This window comes from Cydia fagiglandana, chromosome Z (assembly GCF_963556715.1).
Source record: "Cydia fagiglandana chromosome Z, ilCydFagi1.1, whole genome shotgun sequence".
NCBI classification, from domain to species: Eukaryota; Metazoa; Arthropoda; class Insecta; order Lepidoptera; family Tortricidae; genus Cydia; species Cydia fagiglandana.
This window is the reverse complement of record NC_085959.1, coordinates 37,179,661-37,195,691: the sequence shown is the minus strand read 5'-3', so window position 1 is coordinate 37,195,691 and position 16,031 is coordinate 37,179,661. Positions and strand designations below refer to the sequence as shown.

At 40.5% G+C, this 16,031-nt stretch overlaps 1 protein-coding gene across 1 annotated transcript in view; it reads left to right on the top strand.

Moving 5' to 3' along the window:
- LOC134678624 (uncharacterized) overlaps window positions 1-13,871 on the top strand; it is a 44,245-nt gene extending 30,374 nt beyond the window's left edge. The window contains exon 2 of the mRNA XM_063537261.1: window positions 10,646-13,871. Coding sequence (XP_063393331.1) covers window positions 10,646-13,720 — 3,075 coding nt within the window. The 3' untranslated portion in view covers window positions 13,721-13,871. The remainder of the gene's footprint in view (window positions 1-10,645) is intronic.
- The last annotated feature ends 2,160 nt before the right edge of the window (window positions 13,872-16,031 follow it).

Genomic DNA, 16,031 nt, shown 5'->3' with positions numbered 1-16,031 from the left:
TTGTACGCGTATCTCGGGTCGATGAACTTACTTCCGCAGTGACATTCACATTACATGTTGCAGGGCTGTGCTTATTGCTACTTTTGATAAGAACCTAATGTAAGTATATAGAGCCCTAAATATACATTTCTCTACTGACACGACAAAGTACTTAAATCAGTTTAACAATATCATTTCAACTTCCTAGCAGCTATCACTTTTATAGCGAAACTAAGCTTTACTTACTCACTCAGCTGGCTGAGTCGCTATGGTATCAACTCTCAACCAGAATAGGTACTCTGCAGGCGATCCCTCGTTACATAGTTCTTACATACCTTTGTGATTTGTGCACACAATACATAATAAACCTACCTATCTATTATACATACCTTACTTTATGCTAGCCCGAAATTCCGATTACGGAATACCCTAGCCGCAAGCGTATGCATCACGAAGGTCGATGCGTATCAAATCGCACCGTAGTGCTGTTGCGGTGAAACCTAATTATTAATATAGGTAGTATGCGGTGCACAAGTTAGATGGACGAATATTTTGTATGCACACGTAAACAAATAGCCTTTCACCCTAAAAGCTTATAAGCTCCGTTGTTTTTTAGGGTTCCGTACCTCAAAAGGAAAAAACTGAACCCTTATAGGATCACTCGTGCGTCTGTCTGTCTGACTGTCCGTCTGTCACTGCCTATTTACTCGGAAACTACTGGACCAATTAAGTTGAAATTTGGTACACATATGTAAATTAGTGACCCAAAGATGGACATGTTTTTTTATAATTTTATTAAAATACATAGGTTCGAAGTTATTTACAGTGTTGCCAGATGGTCACAAAAGTCACATTTTTCGTGAATTTTGGCCTTCTCGTGTGACATGTGCGTGACTTTCGATCATGAGGCAATTTTTGTGACTTTTTAAGCTAGTCGAATTTTGGACAAGTTTAATTCTGCAATTCGTATTATTTAGGAACGCAGTGAACGCACCCAAGTTGACACTTGCACTGGCACTTTGACGTTAAACCCCCTCCAGACTATGCGCGTGAATCGCGGGCGAAGCCGCGAACGCGAGTGTGGAGTCCAGAACGCAGACCTGCGAAATCGACTCCACACTCGCGTTCGCGGCTTCGCCCGCGATTCACGCGCATAGTCTGGAGGGGTTTAACATCCACCATCACGTTTATTATAATAGTCGTGGCAAAATGAGACTTGTTACCTTGACATGACGGTGTCATTTAGTTTGATAGTATACCTATAGCTGGTCAAGCAAATCTTGTCAGTAAAAAAAGGCGCGAAGTTCAAATTTTCTATGGGACGATAACCCATCGCGCCTACATTTTTCAAATTTGCCGCCTTTTTCTACTGACAAGATCTGCTTGACCAAGTATAGTAGTTATCTATACGCCTCTGGTGGCCTCTGATTCGATCAGGCAATTTAATCAGATTGGCGAAGAATTGACTAATCTGAATACACCTTTAATCGGAGATTGACACCAATTTTATTTCTGATCAAATCAGTCGATTTGGTCATCCCGTTTGGATACCGCTTAAAGGCTCTCGTGCAGTGGCGGATTTCCCATAAGGCACAGTAGGCCCGGGCCTAGGGCGGCAAAATATTAGGGGCGGCAAATTGTGACAAAAAAATTCGCTGATGATAACATAAAATAACTCAAAATTAGGCCAGGCAACGAATTCTCAAAAAAAGGTACCTATAGAGGGAAATGCATGAAACACAATTTTAATTTGACTTCGTACCTAACTTTATTTGGACTATCTAGGAGGTGAACATATCGACGCTTATCTTTAACAGTGGCACAACTCAAAATGAAATGCTATTGCATTTAATATTCTATCTTTTACTGGTAAGATTTAAAATCGAATGGCATTTCATTTTGTTTTGTGTCACTATTCATGATAAGCAACGATATCAAAAGTCCCCGGCCGTAGTCCTTGAGCCGGGGGAAGAAAAGGGTTTGAAGGTCGCATTTTTCGGTTTTTCGCTTATACATATCTCGAAAACTATGCGTTCTAACGACATGCTTCATTATACAAAATGAAAGCGGGTAAAATTTGCTACAAGCTACAAGTTTTTTGATATCTTGAGGGCTCCGTTTTTAGGGTTCCGTACCTCAAAAGGAAAAAAACAGAACCATTATAGGATCACTCGTGCGTCTGGCTGTCCGTCTGTCACAGCCTATTTTCTCCGAAACTACTGGACCAATTAAGTTGAAATTTGGCACACATATGTATGTTTGTGACCCAAAGATGGACGTGTAACGTAAATAAATGAATTTTAAATATGGAGGCCCTTTTTGGGGGGTAAATGAGAAAATTAAAAATTAAAGTTTTTCAAACTATATCGTGTTACATATCAAATCAAGGAGCTCATTGTAAGATTCTCAAATATATATTTTTTTTTTCATAATTTTAGGATAAATAGTTTAGCAGTTATTCAAGAAAATAGGCAAAAAACCGGGCAAGTGCGAGTCGGACTCGCGCACGAAGGGTTCCGTACCCTAATGCAAAAAAAGGCAAAAAAACAAAAACGGTCACCCATCCTATACTTGGATGGGTGACCGTTTTTGTTTTTTTGCCTTTTTGCTGACCCCGCCCGACGTTGCTTAACTTCGGTCAAAATCACGTTTGTTCTATGGGAGCCCCACTTAAATCTTTATTTTATTCTGTTTTTAGTATTTGTTGTTATAGCGGCAACAGAAATACATCATCTGTGAAAATTTCAACTGTCTAGCTATCACGGTTCGTGAAATACAGCCTGGTGACAGACAGACGGACGGACGGACGGACGGACGGACGAACAGCAGAGTCTCAGTAATAGGGTCCCGTTTTACCCTTTGGGTACGGAACCCTAAAAATGACCATTCCCCTCCCCTCTTATCTCTGAAAGTACTGGGTCTAAAGACCTACTAATTTGTCCTTTAGACTTCTCTGGAATTCGCTGGAGGCCAAAAGAAGGGAAAAAAAATTATATGAGTGTTTATAGGTATAGCAAAAAAAATGTTTTTCATGTTGCTTTTTTAGATTTTTTGAATGTTTTTGTAGGTACATTAAAAGTCAATGCTATTGGTAAAACTGTCACTTAAAATGAATAGGTAAGTATTTGCTTATTTTTTTCGCAAAACCTATGTTCCCATGATCATATCACAAGGACGTATAGTTTCTGAGATATACCTAATAAGCGGAAAACCGAAAAATGTGACCTACAAACCAAACTCCCCTACCCCCGCTCAAGGGGACTTTTGATATGTTCACCTCCTAAAGAGTCCAAATAAAGTTACTAAGTTAAAAATGTGTCCCAAGCATTTCCCTCTATACTTTTTTGTTGCCTGACCTAAATGTAGTCAATATGATGGGTGATGCTGAGAAAGGGGCGGCTACAAGGCCTGGGGCCTAGGGCGGCAAAGACTGCAAATCCGCCACTGCTCTCGTGATTGTTCAAAAAGTGATAAGTAAGTTGCATTTTATCCACATGTTAGGCAACGCAATCAAATGCAAATTTTGCTGGTAGAATTGATAATTTTCAGAAAGAAAAATATAAATAGATTTATAGTGATATTAGTGCCCTCTAAATTGAAAAAATGCCCCAAAACGAAAATACTGGCGTCACAAATTGGTATTCTTGCGCCCGCACTCCATTTTATCGGTAATATCGGTCATAATCGGCGATTTAATTCGGCAAGCCAAATTGGCGTTTGCGTTCGCATGTCCTGATTCGAGCGGGCGATTTAATCAGATTGCCGAAAAATTTGACTAGTCTGGATACGCCTTAAAAATCATGAAATCGATCACAAATAGCATTAAGTATGAAAATGTGTGTGTTTCAAAAAGAAAAATCATATAAAGTTAGTAGATTTTTTGTGAAATATATTATTTTCTGAATTTTTTTTCTAACAAAATCGATTTAAAGTTGGTCAAGCATGTCTTGTCAGTAGAAAAAGGCGGCGAATTTGAAAAATGTAGCCGCAAAGGGATATCGTCTTATAGAAAATTTTAATTTCGCGCCTTTTTGTACTGACAAGATTTGCTTGACCAGCTATACCTGCCCATACAATACAATAATATAAAAATGTGACTTGAGCAGCAAAAACGTGACTTTTAGGGAAACGAAACGTAACTTAGGACTCCAGAGCCCTGGCAACACTGGTTATTTAAGAAATAAGCCAAAAAATGACCACCCCCCCTTTATCTCCGAAACTACTGGGTCTGAAATTTTGAAAATAATACACAAAATAGTTCTTTACCTATAGATGACAGGAAAACCTATTTGAAATGTGCTGTCAAGCGTGAGTAGGACTATGTACGGAACCCTACAAACGCGAGTCCGACTCGCACTTAGCCGGTTTTTTTTAATCCTATGTTTTGAGTCCCACTGTTGAGCAAAGGTCTTCCGTTTTTTCCCCCGCTCGCCCCGCACGGATTGGTGCATGCTCCCGCCACCGCCAGCCGCTGCAAAAAGCGCCGGAATCATCCCGCCATCTTGATATGATACATATTATTGCCATTATTGATAAACTATCCGAAATAAACTGTAGCGAGTTCAACTTACTGAACTGAGCTAGAAATAAAGTTGCATCTCGGCCGTCTGACATTAATGAGGTTGATAATATTCTAATGATGATGCAGACGTTTCAATGCACCATGCTATTTCCATCAACATAAGGTCTAATTTTCTGTACTTAAATTACAATAATTTCATCATGGTGTTTTCATTTTCTTATGCAAGTCTGGACAAGTTCGAATTGTCTTGACTCATACACCACAACAATGCCTCAGGCTTTGCATAATGATTTTCGTCCAATCGATCACTTGGTATTATGTGGGTTTAGATATGAGCGCCGATAGGCATATAGCCGGCGGCGGCGCGCCGGTCAAAATCGGTCGGCGGCGGCGGCGAATCGGCGGCGTGGCCTTGAAACACCTTTGATTAATGAAAAACTAATTTAAACCAAAATTTTACCGAAAAAGCATCTTTTTGCTATAACAAAGTTATAAAATAAGTGCATTTTTCAATTTCAAGCTAAATTTATGGAACAAAGGTACGAAAAAAGTTTTATATAGTATGAACAGTATGCGCCGATCGCGCGGCATCAGAGGCGGTCTTTATCTTGGCGATGCCCTGGCCGGAAGATCTTTGTGAGGCCCTTATCTTTTGTTCTAAGTAAAAAGTAGCGGATTTACTGTATCAGGGAAACGTCAGGTCGACAGTCCAAAGAGCTGAAGTGAGGAAAATCAAGCTCCGTCATTAACCAATATCGACCCAACAAACCGATTTATGTCAAAAAGTGAGGTCCAAGGCCGAGCTCCACCTAACACCGAAGACCTGATTCCGACGCCTTCCCATGCGAGGCTAGAGGCTGAGCTGCAGGTAAGCATACAGCTTAGAGTCGAATGCTAAGTGTGAGCTTGGCTGACGGCTGAATGCCCGGAGCACTGATTACGGCGCGCTTCTGTGCGAGGCCGAAGGCCAAGCTGCAAGAGAGCAGAGCTTGGAATTGAACTATTGGTCCAGTGTAAGCAAGTCCGAAGGCCGATAAAGACCGAGGCCATAGTGTTAAAGACTGGAGCTTTCCTGCAGGTGCATTCGAGGTTAAAGGCCATGCTGCAGTGAAGCTAAGATCGGAGAAGATCCAATGACCAAGCATTTATTTTAAAAGCGAGGCCGAAAGTTAGGCTCCAAACGGGGCCGAAAACTTGGAGGTCTAACTTCTATGCGAGCGATGCGAGGCCAAAGATTGGGCTGCGAGAGAGCAAAGCTTGAAATTTGAACAATGGCCAAGCTTAAATGAGACCAGATTCCGTTTCCGACGCCCTTCCGTGATTACGTGCGAAGCCAACCTTTGAGCGTAAAAACGCTTAATATCTGAAATTAACCCCTTTTAAAGACATTCAACCATGCTTGCAATGATTGAATTCGCGGTGAATGACGGATGGGCGAGCCAGCTGGCAAAATTAGTCATTTCGTTGCCCTAACATTACTAGAGCGGTTACCAAACAGAAAAGTTTGAATTTACCATCAATATTTTTGAATTATATGGACCTATAATACCTTTTGAATGTCTATAAGCTATTCAGACTGGCGCCGTTAAAGATCTAAACTAGATAAAATATATATTATCTGATTCTGAAAGTAGTAGTATCTAACAAGGTCACGCCGATGCCACGCCGATAGCGCAGCGTCGGCGGCGGCGGCGCGAAAATTTTGTCGGCGGCGGCGGCGCGCCGGCGCGGCGCTCATATCTATGTGGGTTACCTCCATTAGTAGTTAAATATTTATATACCTAGTTACTCGTACATACGTGACGCGCCTACTAACGTTTCTGTTTTATCAGTGAGCCCTGAAAGTTTTCTGTTTGCCATCAGAATGCCAAAAATACTGCTTAATCTCTCTTTTTATATCCCTGACACTAAAATAACCGTACTCAGTGCGTCCAAAATCTTTTTGGTTTTAGTTAGGTTATGCGTCTTTCCCGTGCATGACATAAAATAAATGGACTTTAAAGCTTAATTTTCTTGCCGAACCCTTGTAGGCATGTTCAAACCTTCTAAGTACGTCTTTAAACCTGTATGATCAAAGACTTCAAAGACTGATACTACTCATATCGTTAACTTTTATATTGTCCACGAAATAGTAGTTTATGCGACTGCTACTATGTATAATGAAAGGCATTAAAACTCGAGTGTGGGCTGATGACTGAGGGACTGACTGCGTTCATTTCATAATAACATCACACGAGTGTTTTAATACTTTAGTTTAGACCACAACTTACAACTATGGTTCTAAGTTAAAGTTCCAGTAAAATATGTATGAATTGTTTCAAATTATAATGAGTACCTAATACAGAAAAAGCATTAAATTAACTTCATATGAGATAATCAACGTTAAAGACTGGGCCATAATATAGTTGTATAATAGGACTATAGTTACCAGGGATTGATTTTACGGTACTCTTGTTTGTTTCTCATAAGTAATTCATAAATCATAACGTTAACCTTTTATATTTATGGAGCACAGCAATAAACATCAACAATGCGAAATTGATCAGTCACGCATTACGCAATCGTATTAAAATAATGACCATGCATATCCTGGAACTAAATGGGACGTTCTAAAAGTCTAAAAACTCAGGAATGGTAAAGTCGCCATCGGATATATCGGAGCGGCGAAGGTGCGCACAAATACCTGAGCACGCCTCTGTTGTCAGGGCGTTAGAGAGCTTGTTCAGATATTTGTGAGCACCTTGGCCGCTCCGATATTATATCTGATGGCGACGGCACCTTTAATCAGTGGCGGATTTCCCATAAGGCACAGTAGGCCCGGGCCTAGGGCGGCAAAATATTAGGGGCGGCAAATTGTGACAAAAAAATTCGCTGATGATAACATAAAATAACTCAAAATTAGGCCAGGCAACGAATTCTCAAAAAAAGGTACCTATAGAGGGAAATGCATGAAACACAATTTTAATTTGACTTCGTACCTAACTTTATTTGGACTATCTAGGAGGTGAACATATCGACGCTTATCTTTAACAGTGGCACAACTCAAAATGAAATGCTATTGCATTTAATATTCTATCTTTTACTGGTAAGATTTAAAATCGAATGGCATTTCATTTTGTTTTGTGTCACTATTCATGATAAGCAACGATATCAAAAGTCCCCGGCCGTAGTCCTTGAGCCGGGGGAAGAAAAGGGTTTGAAGGTCGCATTTTTCGGTTTTTCGCTTATACATATCTCGAAAACTATGCGTTCTAACGACATGCTTCATTATACAAAATGAAAGCGGGTAAAATTTGCTACAAGCTACAAGTTTTTTGATATCTTGAGGGCTCCGTTTTTAGGGTTCCGTACCTCAAAAGGAAAAAAACAGAACCATTATAGGATCACTCGTGCGTCTGGCTGTCCGTCTGTCACAGCCTATTTTCTCCGAAACTACTGGACCAATTAAGTTGAAATTTGGCACACATATGTATGTTTGTGACCCAAAGATGGACGTGTAACGTAAATAAATGAATTTTAAATATGGAGGCCCTTTTTGGGGGGTAAATGAGAAAATTAAAAATTAAAGTTTTTCAAACTATATCGTGTTACATATCAAATCAAGGAGCTCATTGTAAGATTCTCAAATATATATTTTTTTTTTCATAATTTTAGGATAAATAGTTTAGCAGTTATTCAAGAAAATAGGCAAAAAACCGGGCAAGTGCGAGTCGGACTCGCGCACGAAGGGTTCCGTACCCTAATGCAAAAAAAGGCAAAAAAACAAAAACGGTCACCCATCCTATACTTGGATGGGTGACCGTTTTTGTTTTTTTGCCTTTTTGCTGACCCCGCCCGACGTTGCTTAACTTCGGTCAAAATCACGTTTGTTCTATGGGAGCCCCACTTAAATCTTTATTTTATTCTGTTTTTAGTATTTGTTGTTATAGCGGCAACAGAAATACATCATCTGTGAAAATTTCAACTGTCTAGCTATCACGGTTCGTGAAATACAGCCTGGTGACAGACAGACGGACGGACGGACGGACGGACGGACGAACAGCAGAGTCTCAGTAATAGGGTCCCGTTTTACCCTTTGGGTACGGAACCCTAAAAATGACCATTCCCCTCCCCTCTTATCTCTGAAAGTACTGGGTCTAAAGACCTACTAATTTGTCCTTTAAACTTCTCTGGAATTCGCTGGAGGCCAAAAGAAGGGAAAAAAAATTATATGAGTGTTTATAGGTATAGCAAAAAAAATGTTTTTCATGTTGCTTTTTTAGATTTTTTGAATGTTTTTGTAGGTACATTAAAAGTCAATGCTATTGGTAAAACTGTCACTTAAAATGAATAGGTAAGTATTTGCTTATTTTTTTCGCAAAACCTATGTTCCCATGATCATATCACAAGGACGTATAGTTTCTGAGATATACCTAATAAGCGGAAAACCGAAAAATGTGACCTACAAACCAAACTCCCCTACCCCCGCTCAAGGGGACTTTTGATATGTTCACCTCCTAAAGAGTCCAAATAAAGTTACTAAGTTAAAAATGTGTCCCAAGCATTTCCCTCTATACTTTTTTGTTGCCTGACCTAAATGTAGTCAATATGATGGGTGATGCTGAGAAAGGGGCGGCTACAAGGCCTGGGGCCTAGGGCGGCAAAGACTGCAAATCCGCCACTGCCTTTAATGCCTTCCTGTATTTTATTTCCACTCACCAGACAGACCGACAATGTATTTCTGCCGGCAGGACCGTGACTGTGATTTAAAGCGTTCTTGGCATACCCATACTTACACTTGTCCTCCACATTTCAAGGTCGCTCGTTTGACACGGTCTTGCTAAAGTGATCTTGTCCTATCAGCACATACTATTTCCGCTGACGATTTTTACGATACTCTTTGACCGCCGGCATATATTGGTTGGACATTGGACTTTCATTATCTTGTAGAACGCTCAGTACATAAACAGTCGCAAACGACTTGATTTTAATATGAAAGCAAGCCTTTTTGTGTATTTATTAGGGATGTTATTAAAGACGAACGGGCCAAAACATGTGGAAGGCTTGAGGTTTAGTGTTAGACAATATAGTAAACAGTCAAGTGGTTATTGAGGAAATATAATATGTTGATGGAAGGATTTCGTCGACGTACCAGGAATGGATCACTTTCAATGGTGAGCATTCAGTGATTCGCTTTAGACATCTGTGTGATTTCCAGGGAAATGGGACACTGGTGTCTCAGGCTTTGATACTTCAATAGAAATGTTCTAAGTACAGGGCACTGAGGGTCCTTTTCAGAGCTACACATATTACGGAGATACTAATTGTTCCAACCAAGCGGTAGCCCACAGCTAACATCTATCTCAATCAAAAACTGATTTACCCTATTGCAGTAAGAATAATTATCAGATTTAAGCATAGGATTTGCAATTATTTCCTCGTACAAAAGAATCGTACGTACTTGACATTTTAATCACGCGACCTGTTGAAATGTCTAGCTAAATGTCGATCTTGATCCGATGCCGTTTCATTTGCGGTAATTTGCTTTCGTCATTACGTGCATTTGACGTAGTGCGATCGACCGTGACGTAGTTGACGTAAATCCGTTTAAGAGAATTTATAGAAATAAAAGAAAAAGTTAACAAACAATTTTTTGACGCGATGTAGAATTTTATTTTCACTTGATTCGTCCAAATATACATACTCATACTTTATAATCTTCATGTTCATACTTTATGTTAAATCAAATAAATCTTGCATGCTAAGTAATTAAAGATAACGTGTACATGATAATCCTAATAATAATTTTGAAGTTCTGCAATTCACGTCAATCTTATATCACGATATTGGGGAAAATGCATGTACGTGACGTAGGTAAGACTATTCGCGATTTTATAAACATTGTATTGTATTACTACTACTTTACAGTAGGTAGGGGGTTCTCAATTTCACTCTTGGCTGTTTCGCTGCGACTCCACTATTAAAGGATGTTCGTGGTACCACTCTCTAATCTGGAACAATCGATCTTGTAAAGTTAACTGAAAAACACAAGGGCCGATCCTTTATGAATTTACAATGCTGCTCAAAACAAGTGGTCGATCCGTAAAGCGATGAAATTTCAGTTACACTACATCAAAATAACATAAGTTTTCTCCTTGTTTCCAGATGGACAGCAGTTCCGAAGCGATGGAACTGCGACGCGAGCTGGACGCAGTCCGCAGCGCCCTGCAGCAGCAGTCTGAGTCTGTCCTCAAGCAGCGGCACCAGCTCGTCGAAGCCAGCCAAGCCCTCGCCGCCCGTGACAAGCGCGCCAACCAGGAGCGTCGCCTCCGCCAGGACCAGCTCGCACTCGTGCTCCGCTCCCTAGTCCTCCTAGAGTCCCGCCTCACTAGAGAACAGAAACAAGTGCACATAGCTCTTCACCAGAAAGAGAAAATCATCAAGTCCCAGCAAGAGGAAATCGTCAAACTCAAAGCTCGAAAGGGATTTTGCAGCAACTGCCAACAGCTTCTAGGCTTCACGAGTGAGCAAACAAATATCGAGACCGACCCAGAATTCCAAAGCCTGGAGAGCACTGACTCAAGGTTCCAAAACAACTTTGTCAGAAGTTCGAGTTACCGTGAACGAAATTCGCCACCTGTATTCCAGAAGAACACTAGGTTGAGTAAAAGCTTCCAGTTACCTAAAAACGATGTCACGTATGGCAATAGCAGTTCGAGCGAAGAAGGGAACAACGCCAGCACAGGCAGCAAAGGAACTTTTATTAAAAACAAGCAAGCGTTTGTCAGGCGAGACGTTTTCAGACGGTCAAGGAAATACTCTGGGAGAAAGAGTAACAAGTATTACGATAACTCACAAAAGGGTTATAACCAAGCCAATAGTAGTAGCGCCGAAGAATGTGTCGGCATGAGCTATCAAGTCAACAACGAAAACGACTTAACAGCCAATCAAATTGCAAAAGACATAAGGAGGGCGTCTATGAAAATCGATCAACTTATCGGTGAAGCTAAGAAAGATATAGATAATGCCAGTGAATCAGAGAAAACTTATTCTACAAAAATGGAAAGACTGCACGGAATAAAAAGACAGGCGTCCGATGAAATTAAGGCAAACAGACAAGTATTCTTAAACAACGTTCTCAATGAAGAGGGAAATGAGAAACCATGGTACTGCAACGTCAGCGACCCCGAGCAAGACACTGACTGTATGGAGCAGCGGGGGGTACTTAATAATAACAAGTCCAAATCTGCTGACGACTTGCTTGTGGCCGGCTTCAACAGTGGTATTCTCAACGCCGAGGTCATATCAGCTAAAAATGAAGTGTTATGCAAAAACATGATACAGGACAACGACCGATTCAATAACAGATTCGATGATAAGAATAATAACCTACAATCTACTTTGACTAAAACTAACCCCAACGACTTCAACGACAACTGGTACGCCAGCACGAGCGACGCAGACGACAGCCCGACCAACGAAATATACAAGAACAACCCCGTGCTCGAGTGCGTCAATCAAATTTTACTCCAAAACTCTCTGGATGACAGCAGCAACGACAACTCCAAGTCCAGCGAAGCTCCAAGTCCTAAATCTTCGACCAAACGGGTCCAATTTTCCACTCTCAATAGCATTTCGTATGAAGACAAAGTGCGAGCAAACAATCACACTCTGCCACGATCAGAGAAGAGAGCGAACAAAATCGTAAAGTTCAGCCTGGAGACGGCGTCTGAACACAGCTACGAGGTCCCCAACACCGCACAGGGATTTCAGTACGAGATACAAAGTATCTATAGCAATGAATACGAACCGATAGTTACTAAGGCTGCCGAACGGGTCGTGCCGCTGCCGCGTACGACTGCCGCGAAAGTCCCCGTGCCAAACATTAGAGGCTCTATAGTTAAGAATCTAGCTGCTAACATAGAACGTAACACTGAGAAGAAGGATGCCGAATTGGGCTCGATGAAGATTTTCAACAAGAGAAAAGTGCCGCGAACTCCCCCCGCCCTGCCGCCGAAACCAAAGAACCTGTCGGCCAAATTTAAAGCCGAGAAAACAGAACCGTCAGACTCTGAAGCCGTTGCGGCTAACCAACGGGTTGCAGAAGTTAAGAGGAGAGTGGGCCAAGTAGCAACAGTTAACGTAGAACCCGACTACTGTTCCATTTCAGAGATAAATGTTCCAGTAGTCAGCAATGGCAAAAGGGAGTTGCTACTCTCACAGCCAACGGTCGAGATTCACAACGAGCAGTACCCCGTGCACGTGAGTCAGCGGAACAACAGCGTGGCTAAGGTGGTGTCGCTACCTCGCATCCAGAACAAAATAAGCGATAAAGACATACCCAAACTACCGCAAGTCACCGAGATCATCATCCCCGATGAAGATGAAAAACAAGAAGATACTAATTTCCCGCAAGACAGTTACTTACCCAACTTTAACATGCATCCTATGCAACCGAAAGTGGATCCACGCGCTTCTATCCAAATGGGTAATACGGTGTCCTCTATCCTGTCTGAGATAAACAAAGGAGGGAAAAGCGGCGGCAAACACATCAACCTCACCGAGTTGGATCACCAATTCAATCGCGGCCCCGAAAAAGCGGAACTACACAAGGCAGAGTACTTCGATGACATCGACAAGTTTGATTTGTCCCAAAATTTTGAAGAATTTAAAATAGATGACGAGTTAGGCAGCATCGTGGCAGAGGAATACCGCATCAGCTCTGGCAGCAGTGACGGTTCCATGTCCGACGTCGTCACTGAACATATCTTACCAGTACCTGAAGATGATGGCAAGGACAGAATCGATACATTTCTCGAAGGAGAAAATTTAAACAAGCAAAAAAACGCCAAGTTATCGAATAAGCCCGATCTTTTGTCGAACATAGAGAATTTAGAGACTGAATCGGTCAGGAATTCTGATATAGAATCGAGCAATTCGTCTGGCAGCAACAGTGGATCTTACAACACTGTGAAGTGTGAGCCGAGAATGATAGTGGCGAAAGCGGAGGTGGCAAAGACGAAAGGTACCTTTGACATCTTCCTGGAGACGTCGGGTCTGAGCAGCAAGAGTATTGCGACCAACAAGCAGTTCATCGGCGTGAGGCCCCCGAGTGCCAATCATAAAAACGTGCTCAAGCCAAAAGACATCAAAATGAGAGTAAAAAACCCAGCGACAACGAATAAAATCAACGAAAAACCTATGACTACTGCTATTAAATATTTTGAACCTTACGTGTAAATGTATCTAACGTGTCTATATTTTTTAGATTGAATATTATTTATTTTATAATGAACTTGCCTTGCATAATATACTATACTGTATTTATCGTGATGTACATACTATTAACTATAGTTAGCTATCTTTAATTATATGAATATTTTAACATTTTCTTTGCTGTTTTATTGAGACCACAACTTTTATATTTAGTACCTACGTACCTACCTACAATATGCAAAAAGGGAGGTATGAACCATATTGTTAACGAGAGTGAACAGAAACACGATGCGCTTAGCGAAATTGTTACACACGATGTTTTATTCACACTAGCAGTAGGGTAGGTACATTACGATATAAGTTCGAAAAGTGGGAAATTCGCAATAGTGGCGATAAATTAAAACACGGCGGAAGTTACGATGATGCTGAAAATTTGCATACATATGTGAATTGGATGACAATGCAATATAATAATCTTTTCACCTCAGCAGCTCGAACAAGGGTACTTTGCTTCTTTAAAACAGTGAGCAAAATACGATTTTGCTTACTGAGTCATTTTGTCTCACTCAGTGAGCAAAATCGTATTTTGCTCACTGAGTGAGATAAAATGTCATTCAAGTGACCTTTATAGTCAAATGTCATTTCAACATGCGGGGTCTAATACAAGTTCGATATACTTGGGTTCTATTATCTCTGTCCCTCTAGGTATGTTTTCACTGCTTAGGGTGAAAAATTTTGTGTACTACACGAGATCAAAGTTATTTATATCTCGTGGGCTTTTGAATCCCTTACTACGCTCAAAATTCTAAATTATTATAGAATCTTTCGCTTGCACGGGACTCAAAATAAGCACTCGAAGAAATATCAAACTTTGATCTCTTGTTGTACAAATAACTATTTCTCGAATATCCCCATTTTCGCAAGCAAGCCTTATTTTGTTATTCGACAATTAGTAAGATGTTTTAGGGGTCGCTATCGTTTATGGGAAAATGGGAACGTTACAGGTTGTTTCAAAAAAAGAAATATTAAAATGGCATCATTTATTTCTATTAACACAAATCAAACATTAAAAGCCCTTATCGAAGAAGAATACCCAACGCACTTGCTTGTAGCATGTCCCAAGTTGTGTTTTTTTTAGCGTAGCGTCACTTCAGGTTAGGGTTGCCAACTTTTTTTGGTGGAATATAGTATTTTTCAGAATAAGGCATCAAAAATATAGTATATTTCAAAAAATATAGTACTTTTAGATAAAATACTAAACATGAGTGTAATACAGGATGTTTCGTACATCGTTTGCCAAATTAAAACGGCAGATAGGTTAAGTCATTTGCTATCTTCTCATGCCTAGACATTTTTAATTTGGCGCACATTTTTTTTCACTTCTATGCCAGTTTTTTGTAAATTTCAAATTTTTACTTGCGTAGTAGTAAAAAAACCATGGCCAATTTGGTTTTTCTACGCATGAGAAGATAGCAAATGACTCAACCTATCTGCCGTTTTAATTTGGCAAACGATGTACCAAACACCCTGTGTACGTTTAGTCGGAAATATAGTATTTTAGCGTACTATATATTTTTCCAAAAGTATATAGTACAGAGGACCAAAATATAGTACAATACTATATAATATAGTACGGTTGGCAACCCTACTTCAGGTCTTCAGGAGTCTTGATACTGGTTAAACGCTTTGGATGGAGAGTAAAGTTATACATAGATAGGCAACGAAGTAGTCTACACTTTATTATAATCAAAAAGTACTTTTACATGCCTATCTCTATTAGCACCGCTGCGATAAGATCTTCGCGTTCTTCTTTTAAAAAGTGACCAGTTGATTGTCATTTTCCTTCCACATGGCTCATAGGGCTCCATACTGAAGACGACACGAAAGCACCAAGACCGACGCCAAGTATTTTAGTCTTCGTTATTTTTTTGTGTACCGATTTGTAACGATCTCGTGAAATAATCCGATGTACATCCAAAAGAGATAGAAAAGACCCTTCAGGCTTTCTGAAAAATTAAAACTTCTAGAACTGTGTATGTACGCTGCTTCAAGTTAAAAGATACAATTTTACAAAGGCATTGTCAAATGCCAAATCAATATCGTCTAAGCTACAGCGCAGGTCTAGTGCATCTAACCAATCTAACCAATGGCGATACCTCTCCAAAGTCTGAGACCTAAGTGGCTAATAACACTACTAAAATTGAACAGTTCATCAAATTACACAAGTGCGATATTGCAGCAAATCGCGCTGAAGTTACGACCCTCTGAACTCGCTCAATGCTCTTGTTGGGTCATGATCTCCTGGTGACGAAAAACGGTTAACCCACTGTTTGGA